Source organism: Falco peregrinus, chromosome 1 (genome assembly GCF_023634155.1).
Source record: "Falco peregrinus isolate bFalPer1 chromosome 1, bFalPer1.pri, whole genome shotgun sequence".
NCBI lineage: Eukaryota > Metazoa > Chordata > Aves > Falconiformes > Falconidae > Falco > Falco peregrinus.
The window spans coordinates 107,906,714-107,933,234 of record NC_073721.1 but is presented as its reverse complement, the minus strand read 5'-3'; the positions used below and the strand labels follow the sequence as shown (position 1 = coordinate 107,933,234).

The following is a 26,521-nucleotide window of genomic DNA, read 5'->3' as shown; positions in this document are numbered from 1 at the left end:
AGCAAAACCTACACATTAGAACAAACTTACCCGATTGCTTTGTTTCAAGCAGAAGGGCTACTGCATCAACATGTACACTGATACCAGTTGGGGAATAACAGTCACTCTTTCAAAACCCAGTAACAACAAGGGTTATCAACAAAATCGGCCGTCCCTGTGTCCGGCGCTTGGCACCAGTTACAGAACACGCGAGCCGGGCAGCAGTACCTGCTTCCATGCTCCTGCGAACAACTCTGTGTAATTCCGTGACGGCTCCCACCATACCTGCACACCTGCATGCAGTGCGCCCTTTCCAATTGCCATCTCCAAAGCAAAAGGAGATCCAGGGTGACTTTGTGACCGCTCGCTCCCCTCCACTCCTTTCCCTTTCACACCATACTCGTTAGGTGGGGAGCCTCAGCCCACGGCCAGCCTGCGGCGTGCTCCCCTCCATGCTCTTCGTCCAGGATGGAGGAAGGAGAAGATACCAGGCACCGGCATTATCCGGGCAAGCTCCACTCTCTCTCCCCAAGGGACCCACAGCTTCACTCTTACCAGATAATGGGAAGTATTTCAGCTATACATCAAAACTGCATCCTCTCCTTTTTGAAGGACGCATAACTGCACGCCTCATGGGACAGCCTGCATATTTCACGTGCCATGACTGACACGCATCTGTCACAGGCCCAAAACACATCCATTTCTGTCATATTTCAGGTGTTACCGTCTCCACTGCACAACAGACACCTGCAGGCACCTCGTGGAGGAGAGGGAAGTGCAAGGTATTCCTAGCAGCAGCTTTCATGCTCCCCGTAGCAGCCTTGCTGGTGGTCTCCACCACAGCTGTGGTGGCTCTCCTAAGGGCTCCATGAGGACTATGCATTGGCATTAACAAAGCTGTTCAAACCTGCCTCAAAACCCTGCACCAGGAACAGGTCTGCCTCCCACACCTCCCAGTATAACCATGCTCTAGCAATGACCTCCCTCACCCAGCCACCTACGGCAAAGGACAGAAACCCCACAGGCAGTGACACTGACAGCCAGAATAAGCACAGCACCATTAAACATCCTCTGGAAATCCACCCTCGTGTTGGTGAGCCTCCACTAGATGCATTACAGTGGGTTGGGTTTTTTTGCTTCCATTTTCCATCCCCATACTTTCTCAGGCGTTTTCTGGCTGTTCCTTACTTTGCCTATATTTTTACTGTTTTTCAAGATGAAGCCAGGTGACCCATTCTAGTACTTTGGTCACTAATTCCCTTCCCAAAGCCATGTTCATGCCTGGGATGAAAACGTCTCTTTTCCCTCCCAATGAAAACAAACAACTCAAATTCTGCTTTGTAAGCAAATTATTGTATTCCTCAATCAACCTTTCGTAATCTCAGAGAAAGCTCATTGACCAATACTGCTCAAGGCTTGAAACTACAATGACTGCTTTAGTAGCATTTACAATAACGAGGACATTTCTGAGCTATTGGCTCCATAGTAAGTTTACATAATGCTGCTCGGAATTGTCCAGAGCAGGATCTTTTGAAGTGTTGGTGCAAGACCTAGTTCAACACCCACAAACTTCAGAAAAAGCAAACAAAGGACAAAGCCAAGCCTTGCTAAAACCCCCAAACCTTGTGCTCATCCTGAATTGCAAGATTAAGTTCTGAGTGGAGGCAAGAGTCAAGTATGAGAAAATGCTCACATCTCAGGAGACACTGCTGAGACTCGCCCAAAGACTACAAATCCCTCAAGCTGACTACTCCCTTCATCAGAATCCAAGGTACGTAGCTACAAAAACCATTAATGCAAACACACCTAAAAGAAAACCATTGTTCTGAGAGAGAGAGTCTGTCATTCAGAAGAGCAAGTTACAAACACTGCTTTGAGGATGGGGAACCCACCCAAGATGCCTCTGGGAACCATCACTTTATGTTTGATTGACAAGTTTACTCATTTCCCAGCATCCTCCAAAGAACATACCTATCTCTGCAGATGCATAAATCCATGCAATGTTACCTCAAAAATAACCAGAAAAATCTCACCCCTTTTGCTGATCTTTTAATTCACACCCTTGTTCTGCAAAGATCAAACACCAGCAAGCTCACTCTCAACACCAAGGAACCGTTAAAGCACCCAGGTCAGCCTAGAGCCCCGTTTCTGAAGTCTGAACACAAAACTGTTCCGAAGTGTTCAGCCCCTCCAGTCGTATCCCCGATGTGCTGGCGTTCCCCATGTCTATCACTCTGCACCATCTGACACTGCCTTCCATTCTCATTACTTCTGCAGGCATCTCTCGCTGGCTTTCACCCAAGTCACAGTTAGATGCCCAAAATAGATCCCACACTTAATGATCCAAGACAATTGTCATTAGCAAATACACAGCATAAAGGCGATGAGATAATGAAAGATCACCTTCACACACTTAAAATTAATCTGAAATAAAACCACCATTCACAAGCATAAGCATAACCCTCCCCAGCTATTATGTACCGATCTTAGGAAACTAAGGTGGTTTCACGTTCAAAGGTTTAAAATACAACATTTTTGTCAGACTCCACTTGCAAGTACAGAGCACAAGTGTATCAAAGGAGGAATGAGAGCCTTAATTTTTTCCTCTGGTCAGTGATTTCCTCATGCTGGTCAGTGAAAGCAGGCTGAATTAGAGATGGTCATTCATCGCTTACACATTCAGACAGAGAAGCTGTGCATTCATGACCCGAGGAAATAGCGACAGCCAACCTGCTTTTCTAAGACACTCTTTATGCTATCGCTTCTGGGGCACGTGCCCAAACAATATCGCAATGCAATGAGTCAGAACCATCCCAATCACTTTGGGTCTGCACCAGAATTCATTAAAACCAGGACGGGGGAATCTGCTACAGTGATTTTTGGATCAGACCAGAACTTTTAAGAGTTCTGAGGCAAGCTCTGCAGAGATAACCTTCTGTGTTCTTTCACGGAACGTGCCATATCTGTTCTGCAACCACCCTATGTTGGGACCATCTCTTCCATACCAGTCTCTTTCCTCTAGGATTCCTACCAGTGAGCATTTCAATACAGAATTCATCTTCCTTACCCTGTTTTCACGATACCCCACAGTGCGGTATATGATACTTCACCTTTTACTCCTGCAGCCAGCTCCCCTTTACACATCCCAAATGTCACAAGGTGGCAAACTATTGTTTATCTGATGCAAATGGTTTTCCTACAGACATGTAACAAAACTGTAGCAAACCCAGAAATAGAATGCAGACCTCTGAGATTCCAGTTTCAGGCACTAGAAACACCTCCCGCCTAATCTCTTCACATTCCTAAATTCTGTCACACCATAAAACGGGATCTCATTTACACTAAGAGATCACAGTTTCCCATTGTGATCTAAGGCATAAAACACGTGTATTTCATATCAGTACAAAATCTGAATGTAGATATTCTTATTCCAGTAGAGAAATGCCTTTTTAGTGCAGCTTGTGCGGCGTGTAAAGGAAATTGATCTAATGAAATCCACTCTTCTGAAGACGGTGACAGAATCCCCCTTAAGAGGAGTGGAAGTCAGTCAGTCCTGTTTCTCTCTCTTAAAAAAGGGTTCCCTGCAGAGGTAAGTTATTAGTCTGGCGCTACCAAATTATGTGACAATCAATGACTGGACTATACGTGTCAGATCCACAATGAATGTCTACCCACCACTGAATGAGAGCAGGAGCAGAGAAAACAGAGGTGTGAACAAAACTGTTGGATCATTTGGCCTGTCACCACCCTTACGTGTTTGTTTTTTTTCCTTAGGGTATCTTTTACACTGAAGAAAGCAGTTACAAGTGACTGAGGTAAGAGCTGGATAATCTTACTTTCTCAAGCACATCTGACATGATTAAACCCTTTGCCAAACTCAGAAGCATCCCCTGTGGCATGTTTTTATATAACCAAACAAGTTATACTAAAGCAAAATCCAAAACGCATTACAACAAAGTAACAACTTCTGTTGTAAGCTGGTTTTTAATACTGGAAAGTGAGCAGGACAATTTAGAATCAAACCTGGACTGTTTAAAATTAGTAACTGGGGGTGGGGGTGCAGATGACACAAAACCAAAAACCAAAGAAACACCTGAAAAACACCCACCCACCCCCCAAAAAAACACCGAACAAATTCAAGTGATATTGTCATATAGCTTTGGTACTTTATGCAAAGACTAAACAGATTTTTGTAGGCATTAAAGCGTTTTCTTCTTTCCCCCTTCTCCTTCCCTTTCTTTCTCTTTTTTGTCCTAGAAAAGACTAAGCAATTCCAACAGCAAACCCCGTGTAGTTTTTACCCTCTGCTTTCAAACAAACCTAATCAAAGCAAAGTTACGTTAATTTCAGGAAACCCTTATTTTCACTTCAATATTTTCCTGTCAGAAACCAACAGCAGCCTGAACGTTTTGCTGTCAGAAAAGGGAGGCAGCTGTCCCTACCTGCGTGCCCACGGAGGGCACACACCGCGCCGCGCCAGCCCTTCCCTCCCGGGATACACAGAGGGATCCCGAGGGATCCCAAGGGATCCCCTCCCCAGCTCGCCCTGCACTAACGCCCTACGGGGTGCCCGACCACAGTGCCGCCCCCCAGCCTACCCCCGGGCACAGGCACCGGGCCGTGAGCTGGGAGCCCGCGGCGGCCACGCACCGGCCGGCCCGGGCCCCGCCGCCGCCGCCGAGCGCCCCGACGGACGGGCACCGGGAGGCCCGCGCAGCCCCGCCGCACCGCTCCCCGCACCGCTGCCGCAGCGCCCGCTCCCCGGCCCGCCGGCGCCGTCGAGGCCTGCCCGCACGGCCCCTGCCCGCACGGCCCCTGCCCGCACGGCCCCTGCCCGCACGGCCCCTGCCCGCACGGCCCCTGCCCGCACGGCCCCTGCCCGCACGGCCCCTGCCCGCACGGCCCCTGCCCGCACGGCCCCTGCCCGCACGGCCCCTGCCCGCACGGCCCCTGCCCGCACGGCCCCTGCGCAGGCGAGTGAGTGAGGGTGAGGGCCGCGGGAAGGTCGGACACCTGCAAGTGCTTCCGACCCGCCACCTGCCGCGGGGCCGAGCGGGGCCGCCCTCGCCCCACGGTTCCGCGGCCGACAGCCGCCCCCCCACCCCCACCAGGCTGCACCCGCGGCGGGACCCCGCTGCCGCCCCGGGAAGGACCGCGAAACCCACCGGCCCGGGCGGGTGCCGGCGGCACGGCCAGGAGAAGCTCCGGGGCGCGCACGATGCCCGTGCGGACACGCACCCACGCGTGGGGCCCCAGGCAGCCGGGCCGCGGGGGCAGCAGGGCGGCGGGTCCGCCACTGCCGCTGCCGAGGGGGTGACCCGGGGAGCCTCCCCCGGCGGCGGCGGGGCGGCTGGCACGCACGGCCCGCGCTGGAAGCACCGGGGGGCCGGGTAACCCCAAGGCAGAGCGGCACGGCGGCCCTCCCGGCTGCCCCCCGCCGCCCGGCCCCCGGCCCCGCCGCTCCCCCGCCAGGCTGAGGCAGCGCGGGCGGCCCCGCCGGTCCCCCGAGCCCGCCCCGGCGCCGGGCTGCAGCCCCCAGCCCCCAGCGCGGCGGGAGCGGCTCGGGAGCCGCCGGGCGGCACCGCGGAGAGGCGGACGGGGGAACGGGAAGAGGGGGCAGCGCCCACTTACCGGCCGCGTCCGCCGGGCTCCTCCGGCGCCGCCCGGGCACGCAGGGCCCCCGCCGGGCCGCCCCGCCGCCTGTGCGGGCGAGGGCCGAGGGGGGCGGTGCCGGCGGCGGCCGCTCACCGGAGCCGGGCTGCCCGGGCGGGGCCGCCGCGCCCCCTCGCGTCCCCTGAGGAGCGGCGGGCCCGCGGCGGCGGGGGGTCGGGGGGGGAGGGGGGCCGGGCCCGGCGCCCCCCGCCCGCAGGGAGAAGGTGAAACAAAGCCCCCGCGTGGTGCGGGTGTCCCCGCGGCGTCCACCGCGCTCCGGGCCCGCAGGGGCGGCCGCCACCCGCGGGGCACAGCCCGGGCCGCGCTGCCCCGTGCCCGGAGGGACCCCCGACCCCCATCGCCCCGGTGGCTCCTCCCTCCAGCACCGCCCCAGGCACCGGCAGCAGCTCCGCCTTCGCCTCGGGCACCGGCGGCCTCCTCCGCAGCGGCCGCGCCCTGGCCCGCTCACCCCGCCGCCGCCAGCCGGGGCGCCCCGCACCGGGGCGGGCTCAGCCGGGCACACGGACCGCACCGCCGCGCCGGGGCCGCGGGAGGGGGCACAGCCGGCAGCTGGCATCGCCGCACCCGGCCGGGGGCACAGACTCGGCCCCCGGCGCCCTCAGCCCCCCGCGGCTCTCCCGGGTGCCGGGAGCCCTCGGAGGGGGGACCCTGGTTCCGCGGCTCCGGGAGATTCGGGACACACGAAGGCAACGGCAAGGAAATAGGGCTGAGAGGGAGGTTCATCAGAGGCGCTTCATTTGCACGAGCCTTGTTCTGTGTTCAACACAGGCCGATGTTGTGTGGTCCCAGACTCAGTGTTACCCGGTGAAATTGCCGGTTGGTTCGAGAAGTCCCCCCTCACAGAAGGAAGGCACGGGCGGCCGGTCCTCCTGGGCATCCCCAACCACCACCGTGACAGCGCCCCAAGCTGCCCCAGACCAGGCGCTGGCCCCCACCACTGACATCCTTCATCTGTTTATTCTTCTGTCTTAAAAAGGTTCCCCAAACCTGTAAAACTAGATTTTCTCCCTCTTTATTTGGCAGACGGTAATTGAAGTAAGTACCGTTTGGTCTCCTTAAATTCTTCTGGGTGAGTTAATATCCAACATTTGTTAATGAGGAATGATGTGGCATTGTTCACACCTTCAAAATCAAATATGAAGGCCAGGCTGCCTTCACTTCCCATCCTCCACGCAGTTAAGATAACACAAAGCTACGCCTATTTATATATGGTTATTTTACAAGTCGTTTCCATTGCAACAAGTTGCAAAGATAGATGAATTTTAAAGTAATTTTATACTCGGCAAGTGCCTAAAGGCAGCGCTTTCTCTTACTGCCATTAAACTCTGTTTCAGACTTGCTCCAAGCCAGGACAACTGACCTGCGCCCCACTCGCCTGCCCCAGGAGTGGGGGTCCACCCAGCTCCAGGAGGACAGTGGCTGCAGCTGATACTGCACAGGGCAGAGGGCAGGAAGCAGGAGCAACAGTAAAGGTTTCAAAGGGCAGCAGCAGAATTCAGAACCCTTTGCCAAGGAAATGAAGATATTTCATTCCTCACCTTTCATTCTGCAACGTGGTATGATCATGTGAAAGTCACAGCAATCCTCCTACAAAATTCTCGAGGAAAAGGCACACGCAGGCCACCTCTTCGGTTCACTCCCAGCTGGAAGCAACGGGACAAAGCAGCACAGCTTGCCCCTGAGAGACCACAACTGCTTTTCCAATCAGCACAAGCTCCCCCCAGATCCTGAACAGCCCCAGTCTGATTTAATATCTGCTGGCCAGCCCTGCAAGGTCTCCAAGAGCAAAGAGACTGAATCTCATCCCTGACACTACATCCATAGGGTTTGCAAGCCAAAGCACAGGTTATGCACAAGTAAGATGTTGCTCTTACATGGTTCTTTCATTGTTCACCCTTAAAGCACTAACTCGGTCTTCTTTGTAACACCTTTGGCAATCAGGGCAAAAGCCTTTAAGTGCATACAGGACATGAACAGGAAGGAAAACTCAAAGCTGAGTAGTGTTTGAAGCAGGCAGCACAAGCAAACGGCACAGCAACTTCCAGCCACGCACCCCCCAGTCTCCTTTAGGAAGTGATAAAAAAGCCCGTACCTTATGTTCCGAGGGGTCGTGGGTGTATGTAAGGTGTAAATACTTGAGAAAAACAGGTAAACAGCTTATTTCACAGTTTAATCACCAGTCACTGCACCTGAAGACATCACTGAGTCAGTTCATCAGCTCAAGCCTGAAGCCTTTGAGGCAGCTCACCGCAGACATCCAGCTGTCCTGTACACACCAAAGCTACATTCATTTGAAACACACAGGCAAGATGCAGTCACTTAAGGCCAGTAAAATCCTAATTAAGGCCAAAGACACCTTATTTACCAGGTATATTCTAGTGCTGAATGTTTTAATTACTTCTCTTTACAGCACCCCAGGCTAGTTTAGGGTAGAGGACAGATAATTTTCTTATTCAATAACTATTTGTGGTTTTAATATCACATCCAGTCCTCGGTTTTGCTTTCTAGTCTAACCCGCTGCAAAGCTAGCATTGTAATGGATGTCACTGTAGAGAAGCATGGCTTCTGCAGCACATCATGATGAAAATACCACTCTAACTTCCTTGTGATTGAACCTTTTACCTTCTTTTCCAGGGGGCAAACTTCCAAGGCAGAGCACTCCCTTCCTTTGTGTTATCTAAGTGAATGTACTCCATGTGTGGGAATTCTTAAATCTTCAGCACTACATGGGTTCTGCTTCCAGCGAGGTCAAGGAGCAGCAGATAATGAAGCTATGTTTAGCACTTCTAAGACTCCCACAGAACGAACACCTGATATACTGTAATGCCAGGAGACTTCAGCGTGTTCTCTGCACCTTTGAGACACCCAGAACAGAACGTGACACTGCAGGTTTTGGTCTCAGTTCAGAGCAGGTGAGCTGCATTTGTCCTTTCTAAGTTAGTGCATTTCCTAGGAGTAAGGTATTTAACAACATACATCAGCTATACGCATCAGCCACGCTTGCATCCCTGTTGCAATTCCACAGAGAGCAGATGTCTCCAGCTCAGTCCCAAGGAAGAAACAGGAGCCTCAGCTGTTCTTTAACAGGCCCCAGCAGCTGCTAGGGCAACACAGCCTCCTCACGCTAAACATGCCAAGTGTCCGCAAGCGAGACCATTGCTCCCTACACACGCTTTTCCCAGAATTTTCTTTTTATTCCTTTGGCTTAAGTTTTTGGTATATGGGACAGGAGGTCCTTAGACCATAGTCATGTTCTGCCTCAGCTGCTGCTCTCTATCCTGTTCTGCAGTCCCTCTCTGTGCCAATATCTACTTTTAACAGCTTCCCATCCTGTAGCAGATACAGAGGACAAAGACTGTGCACTATTTACCTCTACTGTGAATGACCTGCTTGGACACGCAATTAAAGAGATGTCTCAACTCTTGTTTTTCTTCCCTCACAAACATTTAGCCATTAAGTTATCTGAAGCACCTGAGGTACCCGACAGCCTCTTCAAGTGAATCAAGGTAGCTCCAAAATGCAAAAATCATATCTGAAAGACAGACATTGAGGCTAGATTTCCAAATTCACTATATTGTTAAGTTTTCAAAGAGCTGAAATTACACACTTGGCTACCAAAGGCTTTAGGAGAACATCAGTGGCCAGGACTACTAAAGAGGCTTTTGGCGTCATACAAATACATGCGTTTCTTAGGAAGTCTGCTCCCTGTCAACTTCACCTCCCCTCCCCTCCCAAGAAGCCAAGGACACCAACCACAAGTCACCAGTCAGCATCACCTGCATGCAACACTTCTAATACTTCACGTCTTCATGCTTCAACACCAAATTTGAATGTATGTTCCTCTATACACTCAAATCAGCTTACCAGACAAAGACACCAGCTTTAATACTGTTTTCTTCTGATGGCACCTGCAGTTATTTGCATGTTATGAACACACACACAAAAAGAACCAGAGCAAGCTTTAAAGTAATAAATTTTTTATTTACATCAATCTTTATGAAAATAACATCACTTATGTTTTGTGATTCAATTTTCTTGTACCGCATATTGCTGATTTCTAACATGGCACTTAAGGGAACATTCACTTAAACAGCTACACAATTTCATGAGATGGATTAATTTTCCATTTCTCAGTTAAGCATGACTGAATATACAACTCTGTCAAATGTAAGACCATTCACTCATTCCTGATGTCTTAAGGAAGAAAAAAAAAAATCTTTCCCTTTCTGCTGAAATATCTTACCATGTTTACAAAGACTGAGGGGAAAGGGAGAATCTCTCACAGAACACACCTAAAGAGCAACAAAAAATCCTTTTCATTGATTACATAGCTGATTTTTTTTTAAAAAAAAAGACACTGAACAAACTGATAACACTGGATAACACCACCTGTACACATGTACAGGTAAAGCTGAAATACTGTGCAGTTTTCATAGCTAGAGATGTAGTGCACCAATTTTTGCCTATTTAAAAGAAAGTTTTAAACAAGTAAACAGAAGTTTCACTGGAAAGCCATGCATACATGTATAAAGATGAAGGAATATTCTGCAAGATGCAACTTAGTGGTTTGGTTTACATCACATATACTGAGAACCATGTGTAAGGAACTCTTTGCACATACATGCATGACCTCGAAGGCAGAACATAGCCTTAGCAGTCTGTATTTGCATTAGCAGCTCTGCTAAGTGGCTGGCATGAATGTGAAACCCTCATGCACTGTTCAGAAGTTTACCCCTGAATACAAACACTTGGTATCCATGCAGTTCAGCTTTCCCAGGCCACTGAGTCACACTGTGGTTTTGCTCATTTCATTGGGTTTAAATACTGCCTGTGTATCTTGCATGTCCCTAACTAGTTACTACTCCTCAAAGTTACCAGAATAAGCACCACTAGAAGACTAATAACCACCCAAAAACATTTGCAACAGCAAGGCAAGTTCCCCTTGACATTGCTTCCCGCTACGTGCGTCTCATTTTTGTTCTGTGCAGACTTCTAGCGGCCAGAGGTTAGATGCCTTTGCAATTTTTTCATCTTTTAACTAAGGCATCAGTAATGATGCTTAACAAAATGAAGCCAGCAGCTCACTGGCAACTTGAGTGTACAGCATCAACTCACTTCACATTTGCAAGCTAACAAAATACCCAGAGCCAATGTGATTTCCATAAGCTTCCCAACATTCATGTATTAAGATTCACAGAGTGGCTTAGGAAACTGAGCTACTTAGTTTTACTGTACAATTGGGTTACAACTTATATAATGAAACACAGCAACACACACACAAATTTAACCATCAGCACAACTGTAAAAAAACAAATGGTCCTGTAACACTGCAGGTCATGTTTTGTCAGCTAGAGAACTTCCTGAACAGTTGCCCTAAAGTTAGTTTTAAACTCGCAACCTGAAGACTTCAGGTCTAGAAACATCTCCTGAAGTCACAGGGCTAGTTCATAGCAAAGACTTGAAACCCAGGAATAATAGACCTGTAGGAATAGGGTGGGTACATACTTCTAAATTCTTAACATCTCTACTGTTGCCACTGGAAGGAAGATCTTCAGCTTGGAAAGATTTCTTTTAAGACTTGAAAACAAGATTAAAACAAAAAAAAGTAGACATTACAGACTGATTTAGAGACCAGCTCTTTCAAAACCAAGACAGTGTAACTAGAAAACCTGGTCCTATTTTTATATTCAAACACTGATTCTAAGTAAGAAAAGAATACAGTACATGCAATAATATGAAAAAACCTGCCTAATAAACTCAAGTACACAATCAAGAGTAACTAGGGAATAAAAACCCCCAAACTACTGACAATAGACAAGGTAGGGGACATTTTAGAAGACAAGATACAAATCAGGATGATCATACCATGTGTCCCTCATTGGCAAGTATTTGTTGACTAAATAAAAATTATGTGTCATATAAGAAGCATACATTTTATATCAGAAGTAGTCCTGTAAGTTACAATGTTCACCACTGATTAAATGCTTCCCTTCCAGATAAACTGACTGATAATATGCTTATTTAGAGAAGGCTACAAATACGTTCTCTGGGGAAAAAAAAAAAAAAAAAGAAAAAGTGCTGCGAAACAGAAGCAGGACTTCTCCCTGTACACACTTGTTTTAGAAAACAATTACATGAGTATATCTGATAAAGTAGTTCAACTTGTTCTCAGAAAACCATAAGAAAACACACAAAGTAGAAGCCTGATGCACTTGACTGCTCCCGACCACCAGTTTTGGTTTTTAACAATTAACCACTTCCCCAGAGCTGAGCCATTTGCTGCCTTATTTGAACGCTAGTTTTAGCATGACGCATCCAGACACAACATTTAAGTCAACCCAACAACCTGAAGATTTAACAGTTCAGGAAAGAACACTGCAACAGTCCAGATAATAACCAACAAGAGAGAAACCTTCCTCGTCCTTATAACCGTTTAGAGTCTTGCTAGTCATCAAATGACAGCGAGTGGCCTCCAGTCACACCTCCCTAGCCAGGAACGCTACAGCTGAACACCCAGCGCTTCCTTACAGCTGTCTCGTAGGATGTGCATGCAATGCTCACAGCAAAGCTGAGCGCATTAAGAGAATATTGCATTTTACTGCTGCAAAAGGATCCTGAATTTCTGTGTGCATGCTGTGACCTTTAGGCTCCTCTGATTAATAAATATTTGTTTTAGGAATCCTATTGCTACTGCTATCGTACAATAGTTACACATTCATGCAAAAAGAATGCTATGTTTCTTCTTAAAGATCAAGACTATCTTATTTTAAGTCCTAAATAGGAAGAAGCTTTGAAATAAAACAAAACACAAAAAAAACCCCAAACAAAAACAAGCACTAAATCTTTAACAGATACACAACCAGTCAGCTACTGAAACATGGTACTCTTATGGAAGAAGAATGGAGCTTGTCACAACAGCTGGGTTTTGGTTGTGGCTTTCTTAAGACACTGCAATCAAAAAAGTCAACAGAAATAAAATTGACTAAACAGAACTCGATCTATAAACTCCTTTGCATTAATAAGAAACTTTATCGATACAGCTGCCCAGAAAAGCATAAATGATGTTTGATCTCACTGTTTCAGTACACACTGAACATTCAGGGACAAATAGGTACTTATTTTACCTTTACTTTAGGTACATAAGTTCAAGTGTTCTCTTTGATGATCCACTTCACGTCACTTCAGGACAAGACAAAGGAATGTAAAAGTTCTTCCTGTGCTTCATTCCATACTTTTCTAGTTTATGACCTCAAGAATGGCTAGTTTATTCAAGGACAACATGATGAAAGCCATTTGTCAAACAAACCTGAAACCAAAAAAACTATGTCCTCCCACACTGAACCTGCACTACAAAAAAAACCCACAATTACATCAAAAAATGTAGAATGGCGATGAATGTAGTAAACAGAGTGTGGACTTCCCTTACTACTGTTTCACATAAAGGCACTAACAGTGCACTGTGGGAAAACAACTGGCAATTCAGCTGATTGACTAAACTGAGACAGATATTAAGTGCCCTACATACAATTCCATGAACATAAATGTAAACAGAAATGTTTGGCCTCCATACAAAGCAGTATTTTTGAAAGTGCTGGGGTTTGGAAATCTGTCCTGCATATTTCCAAAAGCAACCAATTTACATTCTGTTTGACAGGATTAATAAAGTGTTTTGGAGGTTAACTCACTTTGGTCATGATCCCAAAGAAAAGTTTATGTTGAGTAGTTTCAACTATCCTCCTCATCATCACTAATAAGGTCTCTTTTTTCTACACATGTCTCTCGCTCACGCAGGAAATCCTCACGAATGGCTTCTAGTTCAGTTAGTTCAAGATGTACTTTCTCCAGGTGATAGGTCCTCCGGTTCCTGATCTGACGTAACGGGAAAGGATTCAGGTCTCCAAAAGCAATACCAATCAGTTTCCTGTAAGATTGCACAACGTTAAAAGACAATCATTCATATTTTGTATTTTTTTAAATCAGTTTTGTACTTCATCCATATCAGTATGTAGTATGTGGCTGATACCCCTGGTCTCTTTCACATACCTGACTGGTCTCAGATGTTATCGGTACTGCAAGGGAGTTCTGTAAAGCACTCGGTTTTCAAGTTATTTCAAGTGATAAAGTGTTATCAAACACAGAGGGGTTTTTTGTTGGTTTTTTTAATCAAAAACAGTTCACAAAGCCACCTACAAACTCTATCTAACACTATAGTGATTACAGCCCTGACAACACTGAATGAAGCCGTAAGCTTGCTAACCAAAGCTCCATGGGCTAGACCGAACGCTTGGTACACGCAGCTAACCCAGCACAGACGGGGTAACTTCCTCCATGGAATCACTGAACCTCACTCAGTCCCAGGACAGTCAGCTCTCAAGTTATCCAAGAAGTCATGTAAGAGACCAGATAAAGCCTGGGATAATACAGACACAGACAAGGACAATACAACACACGTACAAGCCAAACTTGACCATACAATGAGAAAGCTCTGGGATTCTGCTGGCTGGAGCACAGACACCTTGGAGCTAGTGTCAACTCAAGCTTGTCAGCTCGCATAGCAAAACATGACAAGAGTATCTATCACCCTGCCAGAGTCACGCTGCCTCATGCTATTATTCAGTCACAGTAAAACCAGTAACTGATCTGCCTGATCAGGCCAAAGAGAGTTAACTACATCATTACTGTTGATCTATACCAAAAAACCCCCAAACCTCTTTATTTACTAAGAGTAAAAGGGGAACTGGAATTTAACTTGTTCTAGTTTAATTATCAGATTAATAGATCTGATATTATCTTAATCAGAACACAGATATTAAGAAATTTTATTTGGACAGTTTATTTAAGGGTAAGCTCTCCCTAGGTTTGTATTTTTGGGTGAATAAGAACATTTTCCTGCTATTTATAAAGAGAATGTATTCCAACAGCTTCTCTGCCAGTGCGTAACATGCTTTGGAACACAACTTTCACCTGTAGAAAAATCTAACTATGACATACTATAACCTAGAGTATAATTACGCACATGTCTGGAAAGAATTTTCTCCACTAGAGAGGTTAAACTTATAAATTCTGTGCAAAATAATTTTCTGACCCATTCAGGATGTCCACAAATTCTATGGAAATAATCCTGAATTTTTCCTCTACAAGATGATTTTTTTATCTGTATCAGGAAAGGCATCACTCTACATGCTTTTGTACTGTTTAAATTTTGATGCTGTAAAACTTGTACAAAATGGTAGAACAGCAAACCAAGCAGCTTGACTCATGCTTAGCAGCTCTAGCAGGCAAATTCATATCCCCTAGGTGGCCCTACATCACTAGTTTCAACTCCAACTTTTAAAATCCTACGAGAACAGATATTTACAGACCAGCACAAAGCATATTTGTGCTGTAAATATCTCTGATGCACTGAATTCTGTCCTCACCTGAACTCGCCATCTGCCAAAAGACACTCAATTAGCTCATTTTGTTAACACCAAAATGAGATCTCTTCCAGCAATATTAGAAATCTTTAAAATAGGTAATTTCAGCACCAGAAAGTTTAGACAGGAGAACCAAGGCATCATTTGTTAGATAATTGGAAAAAGAAGGGAAAGCCAAATCTGCAGCTCTGATTAAATATCAAAATTTTGTTCAAATTAGATACAAGCAAAAGGATTTTTTTTTTTCTCCCCTCTTCCCCCCCTCCCCCCTTTTCTTCTGCAGTCTCTGGTTTCTGGCAATAATGCTGTGGTACTACTGATATTACATATTACACATTTGATTATAAGCTATAAAATAGCCTATTTATCAATTATAAAATATCCCCAAGTTTGTTTCATTAATTGTTTTCTGTTAAAAATATGTACTTGAGTTTTGGAAGAGCATGCACATACTTCTCACTTCCAGATTTGGAATCAAGAGTCAGCATTTATTTTGGTCACAAACAGCTGAGTACAACAACTGCCCAGCATTTTTAAATCAAAACGGGGAATGCTAAAATACAAAGCACCACGCAACTCCCTCTCAGGAGTTTTTGGAGAGGTTTCAGCAGAGGAAGCAACATCTGTTATCAAGACTTTTACCATTTAAATCACTTGCAGAACATTCCCCCTGCATCAGTCCCAGCAATCCTTTTCGAGCACAGAGTAAGACTATTCAGTTTTAACTTCTCTCCAGTCAAAACTGAAACACAGGAAGTAAAAATAATATATAGCTCTTGCAGTAGGAGCCAAAGTATAAACCTAATTTCACAGGGATTTTATTACGGTAAAAACAAAGACCTCAGATTCCAGTATATAATTACTACATTCTAAATCAGTGAGTTTCAGTATCTGTGCAAAACATGTTCAGACATTAAATCAACCCCAACAGAGCTTTTCTTTTTAAGATTAATCTGCTGCTCTATGGTCTTAAAACTAGGAACCTAAAAACACTAGACCCTAATTTAGAAACTGTAATTCCTATGCAAGGCTGGAAGAACAGAAGAGTATCTAATTTATATTTATTTGCTCGTTCAAAGTATATCTTAAAATCAGCTGGAGTTATGCGGCATTAGCCTATGTATTGATGATGCATAAGAGATGTAAATTTAGTGGGTCATAGCTCATGTTTTTAAATAAAAACACATCCTGGTGCAAGTATTATTGTAAAACATTTTACAACTTAAGTTGCATCTGCAGTGCAAGGGAAGACTTCACCTGTGGTTGAAATTGTGTTACTACCATGATACAATGGCTAAACAAGACCAACATGGCAAGGTAGTGTCTATCATACCTAAAAATTTACAGTTACACATTCATCACTTGTGCCTTTGTCGCAGCTAGACGAAACTACTCATGAGAAATCTTAGTAGTCAATTTCATCTCTAGTTGCTTCTAAATTAAGATCTAGATAAAAACAAAACAAGAAAAAACCCACAACAGACCATTTCTGTGCCCCCCAACTCTTTCAATGACACACAAGTTTGAGTCACCCACCTGGCATCAAGTATAGTGCGCGTGAAATAGCGAAGATACTTGAAAATGGACATTGAATCTTGCCGTTTTAAGATTTCCTCCTCCTTATATTTAAAAAGTGCCAAGGCAAATCGGAATATTACCTGATAAAAATACATACAATGTTTAGTTCTTTGTAAGAACAGAATGCACTGATTCTCACAGTTATCCATTATAAACTCAAAGGAAAAGCGTTAGTCTTCCTACAAGCTGCATTTGCACTTTCTCATCACACCTCCCTCCATCTTCCTTCCCTGTCCCCCATTTCCAAAAGCTGCCAAAAACTTCTGTTGCAGCCTGAAACCAAGACAAGGTATTCTACCGTTCTATCCAGAAAACAATGCTGGGTTTATAGGATACAAATTTTTTTAAGTTTTGAGTGCCTAATTCAGTTGTAAAACAAACACTACCAGGCCTGTTGAGTGTATTCATTAAGTTGCTTCAGAGCTAAAATTAAGTTCTGCTTTTTAAACGGGTTGTTTTCCAATGCCTTGAATTTTCCCAGCACACCGGGGGACTGATGCTGAAGGAATTTACAATACCAGTTTGTCAATGATCTTTGGCACGAGCTGGAAGAAGCATTATTTCCCTTCATTCTGAAAAGGCTTCAGTAAGTTCTGAACTTTGTCAGTCTGTACCTGGCTGCCTTCACAACATACCACGATGCTTAAAACTGATTTGAATCAACACACAACCAAGATACCACTGTGTGTTTGAATGCTCAGATGAGACCAAATGAGACCAACAAGAAATCTGATTAACACACAGATTTTGTCTACTCATCTTATTATTCTCTCCAATTGCCTACAACATCTGCTGTAGTTATTACTGTGTTTGAATGCAATGATTTTTTTCCTGCACCGATTTTCTTTCACTGCAATTTGACAAGTACAGAACACATGAAAATTCTTTCACCCCCACCCCTTAATTTAATGATAGGAATCCCAACAGTCACTGTCAGTTGTACTTGAAATGTCTGCAGAAATAAAACAAGTAGCTGCTGCGAAGACAAGTTAAACATTGGCACTTGGTTACAACTGATTCTTACACCTCTTCAATTCTTCTAACTTTTCCCTCCTTCACTTAAGCTTTCTTCTTTATAAAAGTAGCTCTCATTTTGATATAATTACTTAAAACTGATTGACAGCTGCATGTAGGAGTAAACAGCACTGCCTAAGCTTTATTTTTCAAACTTGAAGCAATGGGCGGTGAAAGGGAAATACTTAGCATTTAGAATTCTTCTACGTAACTCAAGCTTTCAACTTGCAAAACACAGATAAAATGGAAAAAGTTTTGACTGGTTATTCATGCACATTTTCTCCCCTCTTTTCCTACCAGTGATTTTAACTGACAGGTTTCTTGTGAAACAACCTTCCTCCACCCTGCACTCAGTAACACCACAGTGTTTTGTTAACCAGGTAATAACTGAAAAAACTTAGCTTGTTCAGTTCACCTTTGGTCCCTCATATAGGAAGGAGTCCCAGATTTTAAAAAGGATGTCACTAACGACACTGTCCACAAACACCACAAGAAACCAGTTGAAAGTTATGAGAGTATAGTCAACTTTGTATTGTTCAAAATGAGCATGGAGTCGTGGAAGCTTCTCACTCATTAAATCCTTGAATACTCGCTGGTCAACCTAAAGAGATGAGAAATATGATGTTATCGCTCCTACCTTTCCAACACATCTCATTCAAAGTAGGGCTGTTACCAATCTGTAAGTGCAAGTCAAGAGCTAACCAGGAAACCTAGGGCTGTCTAGTTAACACTTCAAAGCCAGATCCACCCAAAGCATACCTGGCCACCCCAAGGCACACCACCCTTGCTGACACAACCTTTTGCTTCTTAATCCACACCCTCCTTAATCTCACAGGGCTCCTCACACGCAGATGTTGTGTTCCTGCTACAGGTCACTAGTGCTGCCCTGGTGCAGGAGCACCGGAACAAGCTGAGGGAAGACTTGGAGGAAGGAGGCAGCACGTACCAGAGCATCACCTGGAAGCAGAGGAGTGCTAGAGTATGTTGTTCACAGTACTGCATAATGCATTCTCACCCCCACTCTTCCAGAGCCCATAACTGCCCCACCCCTGCAATTCTGAGGAAGGAAACAATAAATCGGCTCAGTCAACATTGTAAAGCCAATAATCAGAAGAGGCGTTAAGGACTGGAGCTCCAAGCAGGTATTCCAGCATTATACTCAGTCGTTGTCTAAACAAGGGTCCTGGTGCCTGGAACTCACCTCTGTCACAACCCGTTCCCCCAAAAGGCTGACCAGACACTTACCAAGTTTTTGACTGGCTGCAGTTTACAGGACCAGGCTTTGTTTTTGCAGAGCACATACCTGAGATCCTAGCAGTGTCTTAGTGTAATAATCATGAGGCATGAAAACTTCCACTATTGTTACTAGACACCAAAAAGCATCTTCCTGTTCCAAGTACAGAAGCGCAATCGCTGCCAATCTAAAAATAGGGTTTATTTGGAGAGAAAAAAAAAAGATCATTATAGTATCACAAAATGTATTAAGAACAATCACAATAAAGCCTTTGTTTCTGTTTAGCAGAAATAAACGTATAACAGGAGAGCACTAAACAGCAAAACCATTAATGAAGTTTAAGATGGGGCAAGGAGATGCCTTCTCAGTCACACCAAGTGTTTTTATTCAGTTTAATAAGTAAACGGATAAAGGCGAAGGTAAAGTGTTTTGCTAGATGCTGTTTTTTTCTGGAACTAAGCCAAAATAACGAGAAGCTTCCAAAACCTAAGTATACTGCTCTGATTCCCAGACTTTTGTCTTTCCTTATTGAAGAAGAAAAAGAACAGATGGTTCTTGCATTTCACACAAAATTATTTTAAGTTTAGAAAAATCCTTTCTAGCAAGTTGACTTACATTTATCTTAATGGATATAAAGTAATACTTCTGTCTTTATCTACCACTGTCTTTAAGGAAAAGAAAAAGCTCTAAAATTTTCCAGACTAAGCATGTTCTAAGAATTTCTTCATGTTACTAACAGCTGCTTGAATATGAAAGGTTACCGCCAATATATTTCTTCAGGTAAACTCATTTTATTTCTGTATGCAAGAAGAGTTGTAACAATATGAACTGCTTCCGATGTTACACAGCTTAACAAGGTGATCACACTTTAAAAGCTTAAGAGGACTGAAGCGTGAAATAAATACCCAATTTGCTTTTAGCTTCTGCAAGTATACCCAAATGCAGAATTATTTACAAGAAACCCAAAAATGACCCAGGAAAAAGTTATTCTGCACAGAGTTCAAGTTTAGCAAACGCGTTTCTAATACCTTCTACACACCAGAGACATGCTGCTCCAAGATTGCAACAGCTGTGCTCTTCAGACATGCCTTGTGACATGCCAGTGACAATATTAACACTAAAAATGCATGACTTACCTATAAAACGTCACTACCCCTACTGATGAATGCTCAGAAAAAGGGATACTTATTACTGCATTATTCACTACTACTACTACTGCTGCTACCACCACCACCTCGCTACCTCTACTACATTACTCACTGCCTCTATTCTACTACTACTTCTGTGCAGCTTCAAATAATAAAGCTGCTCTAGTCCGAAGTCTTTTACCCTATTCTAGTACATAAATCAGTGCTCAAATTGACATCTCTGGTATTATATTATAGCTATGAGGGGAGGGTGTTAAGCTAATACACCTGCTATCAAATAGCACCTTCCCTTACTACAGATCTCAAAAGTACCAAAACTATTTCAGCAAACACCAATGGCAATGACTTCAAATTTTTCTTAGCATTGTAACACGAGAATTAGCCTTAAATTTATTACTGCAATTCTGATTGAAGACATCCTAATGGAAATGCTCAAATTTGTGGCCTTAACAGTACAAAAAGCTTTCAACCATTTGTTTCTGCTTGTTTAAAAAAAAAAAAAAGCAAAAAACCTAACAAATTCTTGTGCACAAAAGCAAAAAGATCCCCTACAATTGACAAGACGACAATATAAAACAACATTTATGTAGCCCATTTCTTATGTGAGTTAATTACAGTTCCAGTTCTTTTGCCAATATGATTTTACAGGTTTCATGATCCAGGTCTTCTGTTTATTTATTGTTTAGAAAAAAATGTCATAGTTATTTCTTAAAACAATTTTAACATACAACCTATAAGGCAAATTGCTGCCCAAAGCATGTTGCTATACATGTGATTTGAAAGGCTCATTATGCATGGTTTTACTGCACCGTTGTAACTCAAGATTTGCAAAATCATACCTGTTGAGACCTTGGCAATATCCTATATCAGGATTTCTCCACGAAAATGCCAGCAGCACATTTCGTAGCTTCTGGATCCCTTCAGATGTTGGGGAGGAATAATGTTTGTTGTTTGGCAAAGTTCTCAAGAGGTCCAACTCAATTTGTTTAGATGCAGGATTTTGTTTTTCCAGAGCATTCTGAAGCAAGGTTTGGAAGTACCCAGGAACAGTGCTTTCCTTTAATTTTTTAACATGGACATTGACACACCATTTCCACATCTTGGAACGATGTTCATGTGGAATTCCAGATCGAATAAGATTCTTCAGTTCTACACTACGCATCATCTCTCTATTCATTGTGCTTGCGAGATAATTTTCCCATTTCACTCCTGTGGAGATCTCTCGATTTTCACTGAGGGAAAGCGATCTCAGGTCCAAAGCTCGTGATTTTGCTACTAGTTTCTCCTCATCGTCATCCTCTGGGACTGTCTGAAAGCCATATATATCATATTCACTGAAACGGAGGAGGGGGGAGGAAGAGAAAAGGCTTTTAAAAATGTGTTCAGTAGCCCTGAAACTCTTACGTTCCCATCCTAAAGTTACTTCAAATATCCCTCAAGACACTCACCATAGTTTAAGTTTTAACGTGTTTAAATAATAATTGTTTTCTAAAGTATATCCTTTATTTAATAGTTGTTTTTATAATCCCATATACAAAAGACTTCATCCCCATATTCCAATAGGCACTACTACTCAGACTCAGCTATCTGTGTAAGAACATGGTCAAGCTCAAACGAACCCATCTCCTCAGCAGCTCGCCTTCAGCAGCTATATGGGAACATCTGAGTCCAAGTTCTATACTGTGTCTCAAATAAAGCAATAAAAGTATTTATACAGCCAAAAGGATTTCATGATGATACTGTTATTCATTAAGGGAAATTAATAGAAACCCCTAATCCTGCAACTATATCCCTGCTGTCTTGTTTTCCAGTTTTAGAACTGGGTCCATTAACCAAGATATTCATACATTTATTTTAATAGGACCAAATTACCTGACCAGGTGTGGTTTGAAAAATGCTTGTTCTGGTTGTTCATTCGTTTCTGCTTTCAAGGCATCTTCCAGTAACTGTGTGATGACCTCACGAGCAGGACTCTGCTCCTCAGAACAAACAGGAGTTTTCATTTCTTGAAGCAAGATCAAATATTTACTTTCTATCTGACAGAGTTTGGCTTCCAAGCTAGTATACTGCAGAAAACAATATATAATATTATAAGTCCTCAGAAACTTACTTTGTACCACACTTCTTTTAAAATCTGGCTTGATATTATTCTATTAGCTTACGTCACTTTAGAAACCTGTAAGTCAAGAACAATCAGCTTTACTTCCCCATTTTTGTAGCACCATAAGACATAAAGCAACTCTTATGTGTGGAAAACAAAAGTTATATATGCATTATATTACACTACTGTAAAATTCTGTATACAATGTACTTGGGAAAGACACCGCAGACACTTGTGGCTTTTTACATAAAGTCTTTTAAGGCAGAATAGCAGACCAGAGATTTTCTACCACACGTATTTTTACATGTGGAAAATCTGAGCAAGCTTTCATTATCATTACATTGTACAAAGTACAACTCGACCATTTTGTGCTTTTAAATTAACAGCTTTAGTCTACACATGTTTAAACAGAAAGAAATTAAATGGCATTTTAAAGACACAAGTCAGGTAATAGCATGTAGGAATTGTACACATGCACCCCCATGCCAAAAACACAGCATTTAGCCCTGGGCTGCTGTGTGCATCGTTTCCAAGAAAATAAAAGCAAACCTTACCAAACCATAGCAACAGGTATCTTGCCTTAGCTATGGATGTGTGCATTTTCCTAGCCCCAGGCAAGGGAAATCATTATTTACCTGCAACTTCTCTACACTCAAATTCATCTGTATGGAAACACACTTCCAAAGTTACCATAACACAATCGTCTGTCATGTCCAGGAGAAAGCTCTACTTAGTGACATATCAAATCTTTACACATCCTGTCTTTTGTATACTTCAATGAAATTATTACAGCCTTGATTCTGAGGAAACTATGTTTCAGAAATATACATGCCTGTGTTCATAAGCTACGAAAAAGTTCCAATGGTTAATAATATTTTAAAGTCAACTACTTCTTTCAAGAACCCATTCCAAAAGATTACCTAGTCTAAGGACTAGATTTAGGGGAGATATTTTTTAAATTATTACATTTAATACACTTAAGCTATTCCATTTCCATTCCACAGTTATGCTCCCTGCGTAGCTATACAACTGAATTTTTGAGAACTGCTTTAGACATCGCCAAAATAAGAACATGCTGTGTTAGTCTGACCTTTGCCTGCCATTCTCTCTCTCTTGCTTCTGCATTTCTTCGTAGAGCAGAAAGTTCCAAAATCTCCTTATTTAAAAATTTATTCTGGGTCTTATAACCCTGAAGATTGTCCTGTTGATAAAAAAAGCAAACTGGATTTTTAATAAAAAAATCTTACAGACAGCAAATGCCTACCAGAGAAAGTATACCTTCAAATACAGAACAAGCAACTACGAATAGGACTTAGCATAAAACATACCAGGATCAAGTAAAAATATTATTTTTAGCCTTCACAAGTCAAACACACATGCCAAACACGAGCACAGACGCCCTGCACCCCCAGCAGAAGCAGCGGGCTGCCCTTGCTGCCAGGAGGCAGGCACAGCCAGGATGCACTGGGGAGAGCACCAGCACCATGGGGCTCCCACACAAACACCTTGCAGAACCCACCGCGTGCTGTGCAGCAGCCAGAACGCTTCACATGCCAGGCAAGGAGGGGGGCAAACGCCAGGCCTCAGGTGATGTACAGCTTTGATGGCTGCCTCCACACAAACCCATAAACCCCCAGGGACAAGCTGCCTCGCCTAACCCGCGGCCCCAGGCTGGCAGTGTTGCCTCCGAAAGCTGAGGCTGCGGGAGAGGGGCATGCCAGTGCCCTCCCAGCGCTCACAGTACCCCCACGCCCCACAGCACCTACGGGCTTCAGCCTGCTTTCTGCCAAGACCATCATTTCTAGCTTCAATTCTATTTTCTAAAGCTTTGCGGGCTCACATATAGGAAACAAAATTAATGAATGCTTATACATATTTTAAGTTACTTCCTTTTATTCCAAATCCCTTGGAATGTTAAATCCATTTGGAATACAACATTTATCCAAAGGCAAGAAAGCATGTTTAGAGATAAGTGGGTAACTTCATTAACTCTTTAACTTACAAACTTCTTAAGTCTTCAAGGTCTTACAAACTTCTGAGACATTGACTGAAGTAGTTTAGAGGGGAAAAAAAGCACATTGATAACATCTGGAGTAGCACTAGTAAGAGAGGTGCTTATATTCCTTTTTTTTTTTTCTCCTCAGAGCTTCCCTTTGCTATTCCACATGCTTTTTCCTCACTTTCAATATTAAAAAAAAAAAATCTAAACCCAAGAAATAAGCTTTCTAGTTGTTTTCCTCCATGCCTGTATTTTCCTCTTACCCTTTCTTTTTCCTGTTCCTTTGACTACTCCTCACATCACTCCTCCTCCACACCAATGATTAAATTACTGAAAGTACTGGACACTGTACTACAGATGTACATGTACTACAGATGTACAGACCAGCTCAAAGCATAAAAGTTCTGTTTAGATTACCACATAACAAAGTTGAAAGTGTAGATTCCAAGCAGAGAAAGCCTCAGTTGATGAGTATCTTGGAGAACTGCTGTAGTGACCTCCTCAAACAGTATAGCAGACTAGAAAGTAGTTTTTATAGGGAGTAGAGATTCCCCTATCCATCAAGACAAGAGACACTGCTCTTACTTTTAGTCTGTCCAGTTCCTGTAGTTCCTTATTAGTACAGGTGGCCATGGAAGAATTTACTGCTCCGCTTTGAGAGGATGTATTGTCCTCACATTCGCTGAGTTGGCGAGACAGTTTCATGATCACTTCATCTTTAGCTTGAATAGTTTCCATCAGCATACCCAGCCGCTCATTGAGTTCTCCAACTTTACATTTCAGATTCTTTACTTCCTGCTGCAGACTGTCTTTTTCCAGATTTAACTTTTCAAGCTGGTTGTTGAGACCCAAAATCTGGTCATCTTTTTGGTGCAACAGCTCTAATTTGTCTTTGGGAACCCCTTCACAAAGGCGGCTTGCAAAATATTTATCATATTGGGAAGATCGGACCGTTTGCTGCAGAAGTCGCACAAGTTCCTGAGAATTTTAAAAAAAGTTTTATAACTTAGAATAATAACTTTTACAACATCAAGCAAAAGACAACTTTGGAATGGGTTTTGCGCCTGAATCATCAGCTTGCAGAAGACTTCATGGTGGTGTTTTAAGGAAAAAAAAAAAAAAGAAACGACACAATTTCTAGCAGGTTAACACCTTACGTGACTGGCCTATACAGATGACTTACATGTCTTTCCCTGAGCCAAGAATCCTGCCTAGAAAGGCTACAACAAGTTTGGGCAGAGTAGTTGACAGCTGTGGCCCAGCAGTTATTTGAAAGCTAAAAAAGGCTTACTTGTAAGAAGATAAATATAAAGAGGGCTTAAGCCCAAAAAATTAACAGGTGAACACTACAGCGTGGAAAAGGGAAAGAAAACTAATTGCTCTCTTCCCTGACAAATGCAGAGAAAATTAAAGGAAAAAAGAAAAGTGCATGCTGCTTCGCTGAAAAGGAAGTCTTTGAAGGGCTGTTTAGAAAATCTTGCCACAGAATCAGCCAAGTAATTAACTGGCTTGCCACAAGGGAGAAAAGGAGTTTCTGTGGTCTTTGCAAAAGAAGACAGCATTGAAGGCTCTGAACTAGAACTTTATTTTGAAAACACATTCATCTAACAATTCCACCATTCTCATCTTCTATTCCCTCACACTAAAGGACAAGTACTTTTGCTCACAGGATTGCATAGATCCTGGACAACTACAACATTTACTCGCTTCCATGAAAGCTGCATGTGTTTTGCTTGGGGAATCAGAGGTACACACGCCTAAGAACAGCTGATTTTTAAGGGAGTTACACTGTAAGTAAAACCCTACTTGATTCCTTGCTGAAACGAGATTCTACTATGACCTTGGAGAAGCAAAGGCTTTACATGCAAATAAGTCAAAGTGAAATTTAAAAGAAAAGAAATACTGGAAGAGTTTGCTTTAGCTACTACCAAAAGCTCTCTGAAAGCTAAACTACAGAGAAAAAAATCCCACCCCACTAAAAAAAGAACATATACCCCCCAAAAAAGCTCAAAAGAACGACCAAAAAACCCAAAACAAAAAACCAAAAAAGCATACACAGGAAGATATCCAGATCAACAATAAATGCTAAGAAAGCACGAGCAGCAGACTGCTCACTTAGAAGTCTCACTAATCTGAATTACCTTTGCCAGTTCCCATCTTTAGTTAATGGTTTAACCCTGTGGAAACATGGGAAGGCAAGTTCAACCCTAGTAGCGTTCATAACATTTGTTAAAGCTGGGATTTAAAAAAAAATAATAATTTTTTTTTTAAATAGCTCTCTGACATTAATTAAGGGTACAAGGACAGAAATAGGAATTGTTTTTATGGAATTCCTGAGAACTTTAGTTCAATAATGTATCTGGAAGTTTACAATGACTT

The 26,521-nt window shown here is 43.4% G+C and overlaps 2 protein-coding genes across 11 annotated transcripts in view; both read right to left on the bottom strand.

The window, feature by feature from the left end:
* The window catches only part of DAPK2 (death associated protein kinase 2), a 54,269-nt gene extending 48,501 nt beyond the window's left edge, over window positions 1-5,768 (bottom strand). For 4 of the 9 annotated variants that reach the window (XM_055806180.1, XM_055806173.1, XM_055806196.1 and 1 more), the window contains exon 1: window positions 5,611-5,768. The gene's annotated coding sequence lies outside the window, so the exon portion shown is untranslated. Of the gene's footprint in view, window positions 1-30; window positions 4,025-5,144; window positions 5,374-5,610 lie in introns of those variants that run through there. The other 5 variants (XM_055806215.1, XM_055806208.1, XM_055806224.1 and 2 more) reach the window with 4 other exon arrangements.
* A 3,844-nt stretch (window positions 5,769-9,612) lies between these two features.
* Window positions 9,613-26,521, bottom strand: part of TBC1D2B (TBC1 domain family member 2B) — a 37,101-nt gene continuing 20,192 nt past the window's right edge. For both annotated transcript variants that reach the window (XM_055806128.1, XM_055806135.1), the window contains exons 6-13: window positions 24,728-25,120; window positions 23,234-23,344; window positions 21,915-22,108; window positions 20,882-21,376; window positions 18,964-19,081; window positions 18,076-18,261; window positions 16,605-16,726; window positions 9,613-13,573 (exon numbers count right to left, since the gene is read on the bottom strand). In XM_055806128.1, coding sequence (XP_055662103.1) covers window positions 13,378-13,573; window positions 16,605-16,726; window positions 18,076-18,261; window positions 18,964-19,081; window positions 20,882-21,376; window positions 21,915-22,108; window positions 23,234-23,344; window positions 24,728-25,120 — 1,815 coding nt within the window. In that variant the 3' untranslated portion in view covers window positions 9,613-13,377. The remainder of the gene's footprint in view (window positions 13,574-16,604; window positions 16,727-18,075; window positions 18,262-18,963; window positions 19,082-20,881; window positions 21,377-21,914; window positions 22,109-23,233; window positions 23,345-24,727; window positions 25,121-26,521) is intronic.